Below are 13,556 nucleotides of genomic sequence, written 5' to 3' on the forward strand. Positions count from 1 at the left end.
GCCCGCTGCATCATTTTGTGTGGCCCGGGAAAGTAAATCGTGAGTGCCGACTCTCTGTTTTAGGATCAATTAAAATGATAGATATGGATGTATATTATATTTTCTGATTTTCCCCCTTTTAAATGAATAATTGCAATTTTTTAATCCATTTTTTTCTGTGTTTTTAGGTCAAAAATCATCTTGCAAAATCTAAAAATTTATAACAATATTTTCTGTTTTCCTCTTTAATATGGAACATAATAAAAAATGGTTTCCTTTTAAAATGAAAACCAATTATTAAATATATGATTTTCTCTTACTAAGAAAAAAAGCTCAAATAATCTATAAAAAATTAATATTTAGGGCTTTTAATCCAGTTCCTTTAATCCATTTATTAAAAAAAAATCTAAATATTATATCTACAATGGCCCGGCCCACAAGAAATTGAGTTGACGTTAATGCGGCCCGCGAACCAACCTGAGTCTGACACCCTTGATTTAGCAGAATCTATTCATGCTAAGACAGAATTATTTATTATCGAGGCAAATACGAATGCTCGACAAATGATGGCCAAACAAAATTGGATTAAAATGAACTTAAATAACAACATTTTACCCAAAAATAAATGGCTTCCATAAGATTTGATTTGTCATCTCTCCTTACTTCATGCTCACAACTCGGCTATAAAACTTTAGCGTGTCTTACCGTGGAAAAGGTAAGGTAAGTCGAGAAGTACAGACTGTATTTCAGTTGAGGCTAGATAAATTGAAATTGGCTAGCTGATGAAATCCACACAACTCCACAGATTGGATTCATGACCCTAAAGAGTGTTAACAAAAACTTACTTGGTTCCCGGGTCGGCAACGAGTACATCATCCTGCAGAAGGTTGATTGCTGACTGAGTCTCGCCTTTCCAGAGAAGGTTTGTTGCCCGGAGTCTCCTGGGCAGACCTAGCGTTGAACATGAACACAATTTCTATGCTTGACAGACACGTACCGAAACACATCAATATTTCGACCTTCGACACGTGTTTTTCTTCCACCGATCAATTCCTCCACTGGATGCAGTCATTAAATAACTATGATTCTTATCACGTACTTGCCTTTTGGAGAACATGACACTGTATTGTTTTCAGGGGTGTCAAAATTGTCCCTGGTGTTATTGCCTTAAGGCAGGGATGTCAAACTTATTGTTGCCACGGTCCTCACGGTTGTTACAGGTTCACCAGATGGGTCATTAAAATTGGGAAGGCTGTCGTACTTTCACCTTTTCATATTACATTCGCAAGACCTGATAATTTTTGGGATTGTTTTTTGAATTATTTTTTTACCTCTGCTTTTCGTTTTCTTTTCAGTGAAAAATAAATAAATACATGAAAAACGAGAAAGCAGGGCACATTTTCACAGGGATTTTTGGCCATTATATTCATTTTAAGACATTAATAATTATAATTTTCTCACATCTTTCATACAAAATTGGGACACTTTGACCAATTTTAAAGGGTTTAGTTGGCAGTTGTGTGAGGACAATGGAACGAATTCGAGAATTTAAAGTACACTTCTACTTACGAAAATTTCAAGTTACGAAAATTTTCTGGAACCAATTAATTTCGTAAGTAGAGGTACGACTGTACCTGGAATTCTCTCGGGACTGCGTTTTGAAACTAAAACAAAAGCTTTGCTCAACCATCACTCCATTTATTTAAAAAAAATAAAAAATCTTAACGTTTCAAAAAGTTACCGCAGCCTGTTAACATAAAGTTGATGCATATGATTTGTTTAATTGGATCACTCAAAATGATTTACCTACATCCATGCTTTTAAAAAGATCATTAGATTTTCAAGTATAACTATTTTATTGCCCTTTCCCCCCCATCAAAACCTTGAAAATATCAAACTTACATATCTTCCTCCAACAATGCAAATTTCAATTATTAGTCTAAAATGTACCCAAAATGGCTGTTCTACATCAAAACAACCAACTAGTTCATATAAACTATTGCATTTGTGTGTTATGATACTTTTTTTTTTAAATTGGTGAAAGTTTTTCAAGACCATTTAAAGTTGGCAACTCCGCATAGCCTCGTTCCCCTATTTTTTTTTGCAAGTCTACCGTATCGGTACACATCATTTAGTAGTATGAATCTTAGAAGTACCTACCAGAGAGCTGACTGGCCATCCTACGAAGTGTCACCGAGGAAGAGCGTATGGGCACTTCTCCGCTGTCCAGGAATATCAAACCGTCCGTCACGTATTTCAGCTCCGAGTCCCGCATCCTCCCCATGGGGTTCTTGACGGTGAAGTTCTCCACGTACTTCTCCAGCGGGTCGTCTAAAGAACTGATTTTGCCTTCCTCCCACAGTCGGTACAGCATTAGCGCGGGGAAAATTTTGGACAGGCTGGCGATTCTGAAAACAACACAAACAAAAATACAACATTTGCATTTAGGTTGGAACTTTATTTCATCCCGTATTTGGGAAATTTCTTGGTTGCAGTAGCAGGAGAGACACAAGACACAGAAGACATTGTAGACCTAGGTAAAAAATTAAATTCTAAAAACTCAAAATGAGCAAGAGAGGACGGAGCTACCGCTACCGGCTGCCACTTGAGCGGCGCCATCTTGGTTGCAGTAGCAAAAACGGATACAGACTCAAAAAGACGTTGTAAAGTTGGACAAAAAATGGAACCAAACACAGGAAGTCTTCCACAAGATGCGGAACTTTTGCATACTGTGACCGAGGTTGAAAATGTGCATTTATATAAATTTACATAATTGTCCATAAACTTGGAATTTGAGGATTTTGAACCTGATTAATACGTATATTATTACATATTTTTGTACCTGAGTTCGAGTCACCCGATCCCTTTTTTAACCTGTTATCGATCCGCTGAAAATGCTGTTTTTTGCGCCCAATGTTTCCTCATTTTTGTTCCTTTCAGTCCATCTTCTTAAATCTGCTTCTGTTTAGCTGTATTTTCTTAATAAACCACACCATATTAAATCAAACAGCAATGTGTCTGTCACTATATTTTCATGACTGGCTTTTTGCCAATTACAGCAGTGGCATCTATACACTTAAGGTCTACCCTGCTATTAAATTCTATTTTGTCTTTTCAGTTCAACATCGCAAAAGAGCCCCATAATGCATTCAGAAGACTTTCCACTCTAATTTTTATACCTAAAGTTATACCGTGACAGCATACGGTACCAATAATTAACTGATGCATTTTACGCTAAGAGTATAGTAGAATACCAGTGGCAAAGATATAAAATTGCACTTAATGCAAGCATTTATAGACAAATGTAGTTGCTTTTATTTGAATAACTCAAAGCCCCAAACATTTTTTTCCAAGGAGCCATTTTGTGTCAACGTCAGTGCTCATTCGGAGTTGGAAAACATATTCAATAAGCACATGTGAAATATGAACATCCAAATTCATTTAAATTTGTTCATGTTATGTTACGAGCGCATTGCCGTGCAAAAAAGTATTTGTTCTTTTGTTAATAGATGGCGAATTAGAACAAATAAAAATGTTTTTCCAATCCAATATCCCGTTTTGGGTGTTTTTTAGAGGGTTGGAACGAATTAATTTCTTTCTAGTTCATTTCTATGGGAAACGTTCGTTTGATTTACGAGAAAATCGACATACGAACTCAGTCTCGGAACGAATGAAGCTCGTATCTCGAGGTACCACTGTACTTTGTATTTAAATAGCTCAGCATCTTAGTCAGTCATTAAAAATGCAAGCAAGTAAAGGAAAAACATGATGTTCTTGTATTATTGAGGCACCTGTAGATGGTGTACTCATTGGGAGGTCCTGAGAAGGCATCTGAGCTGTTCCTCTTCCCAAAATTGCCGGTCCATAAAACAGTGTCGTTCAGGATGACAATGGCGGACAGAGACGGGAGGCTAATGGGATTGATGGTCTGGCGGAGTAGGACATCTACCTGAGGGGACAACACATTCGGGGATGGGGGAAGAAAACAAATGACATTTAATCTCCATTACATGTTAGGATGATAAAATAATGCCAGAAGACGCTTTTTGGAAAAACCCTCTCAGGAAATAAGGTCGTCTTGTGAAATTTTCCTAATGACGTCATCAACTTCCTTGTTATCCTGCATCGCCTTGCTTGGCTAGCAACCAATGTGGATGGAAATAACAAACAGATGTTCGAGTGTAATCACGCAAGCTGCATCTGATTTACTCGAGGCGACTCACAAAATAATGAACGGAGAGGAGAGGACAATTCGCCATCCACTCTGCTAAAGTCCTAACTAACAGTCTAACAAAGAAAATACATAATAAAGCGCTAGCATACAAAGATAATTTACTACACTCATCTATCTTTAGTTTCGTATTTGCAATCCCAACAAAATACTGACCTTTAAATGCACTTCTTAATTTATGGCCCTTTAATTACTCTTCTTTCATTCATTCATTCGTTTTCTGAACCGCTTTATCCACACTAGGATTGCGGGGGGTGCTGGAGCCTATCCCAGCTGACTTCAGGACACCCCGAATCGGTGGCCAGCCAATCGCAGGGCAGAAGGAGACAAACAACCAATCACTTGTAACGAGGGCCATTTTAGAGTGTTTAATCAGCCGACCATGCATGTTTTTGGAATGTGGGAGTACCCGGAGGAAACCCACACAGGCCCGGGGAGAACATGGCCAGAGGCAGCCAATCGCAGGGCATGAGGAGATAGACAACCATTCACTCTCACACTCAAATTTAGTGTCCAATCAGCCAACCATGCATGTTTTTTGGCATGTGGGAGGAAACTGGAGTACCCGGAGAAAACCCACGCAGAACAGGCAAACTCCAGAGAGGTGAACCGACCTTGGATTTGAACCCAGGACCCCAGAGCTGTGAGGCCGACGTGCTAACCACTCAAGACGCCGGGCAGCCCTAGTAATTTTTCTTCTTCCGTATGTCATTTTTTTGCTAATTTCTTCTTAAAATTGCTACATGTTGAATCTCCTTCCGTCCTTTACATCTCTGAAGGATTAGCATTGCAGCTGTAATGGACATCTAGCTGAAATATGTATATCCCTCGACTTCAACTTCTCGCTCTCGTACCTTTTCGAGTGCCTCTTTCAGACCGGGAATGGGATGTTGCAGTGGAATAGGCTCGGGAAAGCGGGGACACCTCATCTCCGATTTATCGGTGCCTCCCAGTGCTTCGTCTAGAAGTCAGAATGAAAATGGAGAAGACAATGAATATCGGATGTTACCTCATTGATACATGCAGAGTCACATGGGGACAGTGAATGTGACAAGTACTGTATTAGTAGTAGTTTTTGCAGTTCTATGTGTTGTGTTTTTGTGGCTGTCTTTCATGTTGTAAAGTTCAAAATTGAAAGTTTTTCTTCTAAGCTTGATCTCGACAGAGTCATTTTTAATGGACGAGAAGCGTCTCCAGATGCAAACTGACGAGTTTGACAGATTTTAAACCGGGACTCAAAAAGAATCCAATTTTGTTGGGTTTCCAGCAGTTTAATCCACTCAAAAAAGGTAAATAAACAAAGAAAATCACATATATAGTGCACATAAATACAATTCATTTCTTGAATGCTCGCTATCTAAATCCTAATGTGCAAAGGTAGAAACCATTGTATAACAGTAAAATAACATTGGATTGGATGAAAAAATATGTATATATGTGTATATATACATATGTGTATATATATACATATATATGTGTATATATACATATATGTGTATATATATATACATATATGTGTATATATACATATATGTGTATATATATACATATATGTATATATATATATATATATATATATGTATAGATACATATATATATATATGTGTATATATATGCATATATACATATATATGTGTGTATATATATATATATATATATATATATATATATATATATATATATATATATATGTGTATATATATATATATATATATATATATATATATATATGTATATATACATATATGTGTGTGTATATATATATATATATATATATTCGTAATAACCCAATAGAAAAACTGCCATCTTTTATATTTGCTTCACCATAACAAACCATTTTAGTAGAGTGAAAACAATTTTCTGTCACAACCACTCATGTCTAAAATGAGTTTGGCTATTATCAAATAATTCAAGATGCTTTTATAGGACGGTTGAAGATTTTACATATACAATTTCACGCTTGATATATGGCCATGCACTTGCGAGACCCAATTAACAAGTCAATCGTCCATAAAATGACTGCTTTTATGCCAGCGTGTCTATTAGGGGGATAAAAGCTTCTAAACCCAGTCAGAATATGTTGTTTTTGCCAGTAAGCAACCATTTAAACACTTAAAAATTAGACCAAAATGCTCACCTGGCTGAACTTTTGGGAGCTGAAACTGCCAGAAGAAGCATCCCGTCATCACGACGGACAGCAAGAGAAAGAACACCAAACCCACTTGGGTCCACTTCACCTTCATCTTGTTGTTTTTTTTAACTTCTTGGAATTGGACGCCGAGAGCGGGAGGCGGGGGTGCCGGAGGACCGTCGGCGGGGGCGGCGGGAGGCGTCGTCTTCAAAAGAAGCACAAATCAGACAGTCAAAAATGACGGGAAATCCAAAACTGAAATGATCGACTTGGCACGCCACACGCTACTCGGCGCCGGACCGCCACGGACGAGATTAACGGTGACACAGAAATCTTCTTACCACGGGCTCAAGCACCTAGACATCATTCCGCTTAAGATCCGCCACAAAGGCATGACGGCGTCCCATGTTGACAAAAGGCACAAACACAGACTTTGGTGTACGATTTTGCAAGAAGCGTGATGTAATCTGACGTCCGGAGTCGCTTTTTGCCCATCACAATTCAATTTCCTCTGCTGTCGCTCCCGTCTGTTGACATCATAATCCCACAGATTTACTCTACCGAAGCAGTCAATCGGGTGGGTGGGGATCTTAATCTCTAATCCCTGAAAATCACTTTGCTTTAGTCCAGTCTGAATAACTCGCAAGATGGCCGCCATTGAACCCGTACGTCAGGCCGCGTTGCACCGTCAAGGTGCAACTATTGTGGATCAAATGACTACCAGATAAAACATGACCATATTTTCTCGCATATAAGCGGTATTTGTCGCAAAAAAATGACTGAATCGAGGGTACGGCTTATATGCGCATAAATTAGACTTGACATGCATGAAACTGCAAGGTGACAAAGATGAAACGCCATAACGCAAGACAATGCTTAACAAAATGTATTTTGACGTCGATGAAATTCAAGAAAAAAATGATTGCTCGGTCAGGGCACCGCCATTTTACTTAGGGATGACAAACGAGACCACTACGGACACACTTCCTGGTTGTACTGCTCATGTGACTTCCTTTTTTAATTTGTCTACGTGCAGGCAACTCCCTTTTGGAATGTGAATTTTATATATACCGTATTTTCTCGCATATAAGACGCACTTGTAACTCAAAAAAATGATGACTGAATCAACGGCACGGCTTATATGCGCACAAGACTTGCTTACGTTTTCACCGTTTAACACCAACACTAAAAAAAATTGTGACGCAGGCTCTTTGGATTTTACTGTACCTTGACAGTTTTACCAGTTTTTATCCAAAAAATCCCTATACCAAGGGCAAAAATATCATATTTACAAAATACCACATGAAAACTACCATATTTAAGCGGATTTGTAACAAAAAATGACCGAATCAAGGGTACGACTTATATGCGAACAAGACTTACGGCGTTACTATGCTAATTTTCACCAGTAGATGACGGCAAATTAACATTTACTATTTGTTGGTTATTTTCTGTTTTGCAGTAGGAAAACAATCATTACTGAATAGATGATTAACTTCCTTAAGATATTGACCCTAGTAATGTGTTTTTGATTCCTTCAGTATTGCAGAAATAGCACGTTCGATTGTTTATGTTAAGATTTTCCCTTCAAAGTAACACATTTGTACTCCCTATTAAAATCATGAATATGGAGGTGAAAATTGTGAATCAGGGGGCGGCTTATACGAGAGAAATTGCAAAATTCAACAATTTTAAGGCAATTTTAAGGGTATGGCTTATACACGGAGGCGGATAATATGCAAGAAAATACAGTATGTTAAAATATTTTAATTAGAGGCAACAACTGCATCATGTACATCCCAGCAAAAGTGCCTGCCTGAAATCTGGGTAGGTAATTTATCAATGCAGAATTTGTAAATCGTAGATGTCCAATCCTTTTAAACTGGGAGGCCTAGCATTCACTGCCAGCTCAACTAGATTGGTCTTATCCTTGTCAGGGTCATTGGGTGCTGGAGCCTATCCCAGCTGACTTCGAAGGAAAGGCAGACTGGTCGCCAGTGAGTTGTAAACCACACAGAGACAGGCAACCAATCGCGCTCACAGTCGCAAAGCCATCGAGTGGGAATCAATCCCAAACTGCCCACACTGAAAGAACCACTTCCCCACCGAGAGGCTGCTATATTTATTCAGATTTTAAAATGAATATTTTAAATTAGGTTAGATTAGAAGTTTATTTCATCCCATATTGGGGAAATTTCTTGGTTGCAGTAGCAAGACAGACACAAGACACACAAGACATTGTGGACGTAGTTAAAAAAATGGAGCCAGTCTAGAAAAAGAGCTTTTTAAAACGGTAGCCGGTACAGCTCAGATAAATAAAGAAGAGGTTTGGACTCAGTAATTATTTCACAAATACAAAGCCAAAAATATAATCAATCCTGGCGATACAAATAATGCAGGTGGTTTTCACTGGATTCTCGTCAAACATGTCTCTAATCCGGATTAGAATCTCCAGCCTCATCACGAATTACATTGAGCACATTTTCCATGAAGATGACTTTTGCAGCAAATGTGGCTTTGATATAAAATTAAACGCGGCCTCATCTCGTAATTGCTAGAAAATAAAAATATCTCAATTTTTGCACGGCAACACTATCGTAACATAACAAACAAATTTAAATGAAGTTGGATTACGATGCAGACACACTCAAAAATAAATTTAATCGAACCTAACACTAAACTTAATTCTAATTTTATTTTAAATTGTGATATCTTTCTTCTCCCGGGTTGGCTCTATTTGCCCCGCCTCCACCCTGACTTTCAGAGGCAACCTATCGAGGGTTGTTTGCTTTTGTCTTCCCTTCAAAATATTCCGAAAATGAAGCACACAAATGTCCTCACAATAGGATAACGCAGGACTACTTGCCAACAACAAGTAGGATGCTATGTATCCATAACGGCAGAATGCCAAATTACGAGTCCGAAACTATCACTTATTTAGGTCTTTTGCCGAGAAAACGCACCTTTTGGAGAAGCACTACCAATTTCGTCATACGCAGTTTCTGGGTGTGATGACAATTAGGCTTTTTGTTATTGATTGGATTGGATAACTTTATTCATCCCGTATTCGGGAAATTTCGTTGTCACAGTAACAAGAGGGTGAGAATACAGACACAGCAAAAGACATTTTAGACATAAATAGATAGGTAATAAGTGGGTTAGTAAATAAATATATGAATAAATATATAAATAAACAAGCGTGTTGCTGAAATATATATATACACACACATATACATATATACGCATACATACACATATATATATATATATATATATATATATATATATATATACACACATACATACATATATACACACATACATACATATATACACATACATATATATATATACACATACACATACATACACATACATATATATAAGCACACATATACATACATAGATGTACATGCATGCATACAGTAGGTCTTAAATCTTCTTGATCTTCTTGATGATGACGACAGGGCCTATGTCCGATTATTATTATTATAAATATTTGCCTGAAATTTTACTCGTATCTCAAATTGCTCGTATGCCGAGGTACCACTTTACAAGATTGAATGCTCTGTTCATGTGCTTTGAGTGGGTCTTCCTCACAATATTTTTTGGGAAAATCTCATCACTCTAAGTATGCAGGTGCTGATCCTAATAGTATAACTAATAATAATAATAATAAACCACACCCACACACCCACACACGTTCCGACAAACGCATGCACACCTTTTTTACCTGCGCTTGCAGCCCGTCCACCGTGGCCTCCCTGAGGACTTTACTCCCAGCCTTGCCCATGGTTCCAACACAGCGGCTGTGACCTGACAAAAAAAACACATTAGCAAGGCGTCATTTTCATATGCTCAGGATTCGTGCATGCGTCACGGTATCACGCAAATGCCAAACGAGCGCCTCCTCTCCATGCATCATCTGGTAAACAGTCCAAGGTGACGACAACAAAACCAATATAAAAGAAATACAACCCTGAATAAGGCTGTGCCGAAAACAACTAAAAAACAATAGCAAAAAAAAAACCCAATTGTTTCCACAATAGAAATAAGTAGTGCACAGAATGTTATTTTCAGCACACATCTGGGAGCTCATAAGGCATGAATGAATATGTTATGCTAACGTCATCCATTTTCTGGTTATTGCAAGTCGAAAATAAGACAAAATGGACAGGTGGGAGAAAATGATTGCTTTTTTTTATGAGCCATTTATTTCACGAATGGGAAAAAAAGAAATGCACGTGGGAAATAATGTTGTCATATGCTTTCAATATGTTGATATTTAAAAAAAACCCAAGGAATTTAACTCATTTTAGATTAATACATGAAGGTATCTCAAATTAATTATCTGGTCTTTAAATTGCATTGCTTTAAAAGTGGTTTACTCGCAGGTATTTTGAATGGAATTTATTTAGTGTGTTATTCAATGTGTTTGTGTACTGTATTTTTCATTGACTTAATTTTGTGGCCTATATAAATCAATAAATGGAAAAAAGATAAGATTTTTTTTAACGTAATTTGAAGTAATATATATGAAAATGTAGATTGTTAAATGATGTGACTGCCGCATTTTCTCGGATATTAGCCACCTCCGCGTATAAGCCATACCCTTAAAATTGCCTTAAAATCCTTGAATTTTTCAATTTCTCGCGTATAAGCCGCCCCCTGATTCGCAATTTTCACCTCCATATTCATGGTTTTATTAGGGAGTACAAATATGTTAAGTGGAAGGGAAAATCTTAAGAAAAATCATCGCATGTGGTATTTCTGAGAGTGTAGAAATCGATTGCTGGATTGCACATTCCAAAAGGGTGTTGCATGCACGTAGACAAATTCAAAAAGGAAGTCAGGTGAGCAGCACAACCAGGAAGTGTCCGTAGCGATCTAGTTTGTCATCCCTAAATGTTTTATGCAAGATACGGTTCATTCTTTTTGTGAATTCCATTCATAGACGTCAAAATAAATGTTGTTAAGCATTTTATCTCTTTATCTTTTCTCTAGTTTGAAATAAATGATCGTATCGCCCGCATTGTCTTGCGTCATGGCATCATGGCGTCTTGGCATCATGGCGTCTTGGCATCATGGCGTCATGACACAATGGCGTCATGGCGTTTGGTCTTTGTCACCTTGCAGTTTTGTGCACGTCAAGTCTAATTTGTGCACATATAAGCCGTACTCTCGATTCAGTCATCATTTTTTGGAGCAACAAATATGGCGTATATGCGAGAAAATACAGTATATCAGAATCTGACATTTAGTCTGTATTGCAGTGTGTTGCAGTGCGCCGTGTTTTGCATTAAATTTCACGCCTCAGTGCAAAAACTGTCAATTATTCCTGCACTTTGCAGTCCACCAATAAAGCCCAAACTCGTGGACCGTTATTATTCGTCTCTAGCATTCAAGTTTAATGCACCATTAAATATTTATTCCAGTTATATCAGCCCACAATGTGGCCACGACGGAGTGTCAGTCAATCGATATGGAATAATTCAGTCCAGCATCACCATTCTAGACAGACCCGAGTCCTCTAGATCCGAAACGCAGATAAAACCTACACTTTGATTATAACAACAGTTACCCAGCAAAAATTATAAGCAGCCCTGTACACAAGCTCGTTACATAAGCCTGGTAATGAGTCAAACGGCTTGATTTTTTTCAGGCCACGAAACACCCGCCGGTCATTCACGGCTTGTCCACTTACCTCGGGTTCAATCAGTCTTCCGGCTTTTTATGGACATAGATGAAAACAAAACAAAAACAAGAATAAAAAAAAGAAAGAAAGGAATATATCGCTTTAGTTGTGTTCCGAGTTTGGAGCGCGGGATGGTCTCTTGACAGATGTTGGTATCATAGTTATGACTAAATCCCACTTGTATCAAACCCAGCATTCTGGATTAAGCAGCACAGCCAATGGCCACATCTGCTATTGCACTCAAAAAGGTACATTTCAATGTGCGTGTGTGTTTATCCGCATGATTTCCATTCATATTTTGGGATGACAAATTGACTGAATGAAAAGACACGCCCATTTTGCCAGCCAGACGGAGATTATTTTACATTAATGATGTAACTTTTGCTAGGTGGCGTCCCCCTAAATCATATTGAACATTTATGAAAATCTGCCATAGAACAGACAAATATTTGTAGTTTTCTTTGGAAATTGAACCCATAAAACTAATGACCTTCAACATGAAGTGTATTTAGTTTCATTGAGATCCATCAAGTAGTTTTCGAGATATGGGCACTTAGAACGGGGGCGACCATTTTGGATACAGTTTAAAGCATGATCTAAATCTAATCTAAATCTAATCTAAACCTAATCTAAATCAAAACCTAATCTAAATCAAAACCTAATCAAAATCAAAATCTAATCAAAACCTAAATCAAAATCTAATCAAAACCAAAATCTAATCAAAATCTAATCAAAATCAAAATGTAATCAAAATCAAATCAAAATCTAATCAAAATGTAATCAAAATCAAATCGAATCAAAATCTAATCAAAATCGAATCAAAATCTAAATCAATTCAAAATCAAAATCTAATCAAAATCAAAATCTAATCAAAATCTAAATCTAAATCTAAATCTAATCAAAATCTAAATCTAAATCTAATCAAAATCTAAATCTAAATCTAATCTAAACCTAATCTAAATCTAATCTAAACCCAATCTAAATCTAATCTAAACCCAATCTAAATCTAATCTAAACCCAATCTAAATCTAATCTAAACCCAATCTAAATCTAATCTAAACCCAATCTAAATCTAATCTAAACCCAATCTAAATCTAATCTAAACCTAATCTAAATCTAAACCCAATCTGAATCTAAACCCAATCTGAATCTAAACCCAATCTGAATCTAAACCCAATCTGAATCTAAACCCAATCTGAATCTAAACCCAAATCTAAATCTAAACCCAAATCTAAATCTAAACCCAAATCTAAATCTAAACCCAAATCTAATCTAATCTAATCTACTCTAATCTAATCTATTGTCAGTTATTGTTTTTTGCACTGTATTAATGCTCGTTGAAGTCAACACTGTTGCCTGTTGCAATTTTTGTCGCTTAAAGGGTTGGGTTAAATAAAGTTGTCGTTTCAATTTAGGATTTTAAATGAGAGTTTTAAGACTATGTTAGATTCATGAAGTAGCCAATGATGGCGGTCCAAGTTAAGATATATATAGATTCAGCTTGAAAAGTTTTCATCAAG

General features: G+C 37.1%; 1 protein-coding gene across 3 annotated transcripts in view; it reads right to left on the reverse strand.

Annotated features, from left to right (window-relative positions):
* The window catches only part of lactbl1b (lactamase, beta-like 1b), a 40,771-nt gene that overhangs the window by 3,145 nt on the left and 24,070 nt on the right, over positions 1-13,556 (reverse strand). The window contains exons 1-7 of one of the 3 annotated variants that reach the window (XM_077603218.1): positions 12,046-12,255; positions 10,075-10,157; positions 6,348-6,546; positions 5,065-5,171; positions 3,771-3,928; positions 2,140-2,387; positions 825-930 (exon numbers count right to left, since the gene is read on the reverse strand). In XM_077603218.1, coding sequence (XP_077459344.1) covers positions 825-930; positions 2,140-2,387; positions 3,771-3,928; positions 5,065-5,171; positions 6,348-6,546; positions 10,075-10,134 — 878 coding nt within the window. In that variant the 5' untranslated portion in view covers positions 10,135-10,157; positions 12,046-12,255. Of the gene's footprint in view, positions 1-824; positions 931-2,139; positions 2,388-3,770; positions 3,929-5,064; positions 5,172-6,347; positions 6,547-6,682; positions 6,893-10,074; positions 10,158-12,045; positions 12,256-13,556 lie in introns of those variants that run through there. The other 2 variants (XM_077603219.1, XM_077603220.1) reach the window with 2 other exon arrangements.

This window comes from Stigmatopora argus, chromosome 6 (genome assembly GCF_051989625.1).
Source record: "Stigmatopora argus isolate UIUO_Sarg chromosome 6, RoL_Sarg_1.0, whole genome shotgun sequence".
Taxonomy (NCBI): Eukaryota; Metazoa; Chordata; class Actinopteri; order Syngnathiformes; family Syngnathidae; genus Stigmatopora; species Stigmatopora argus.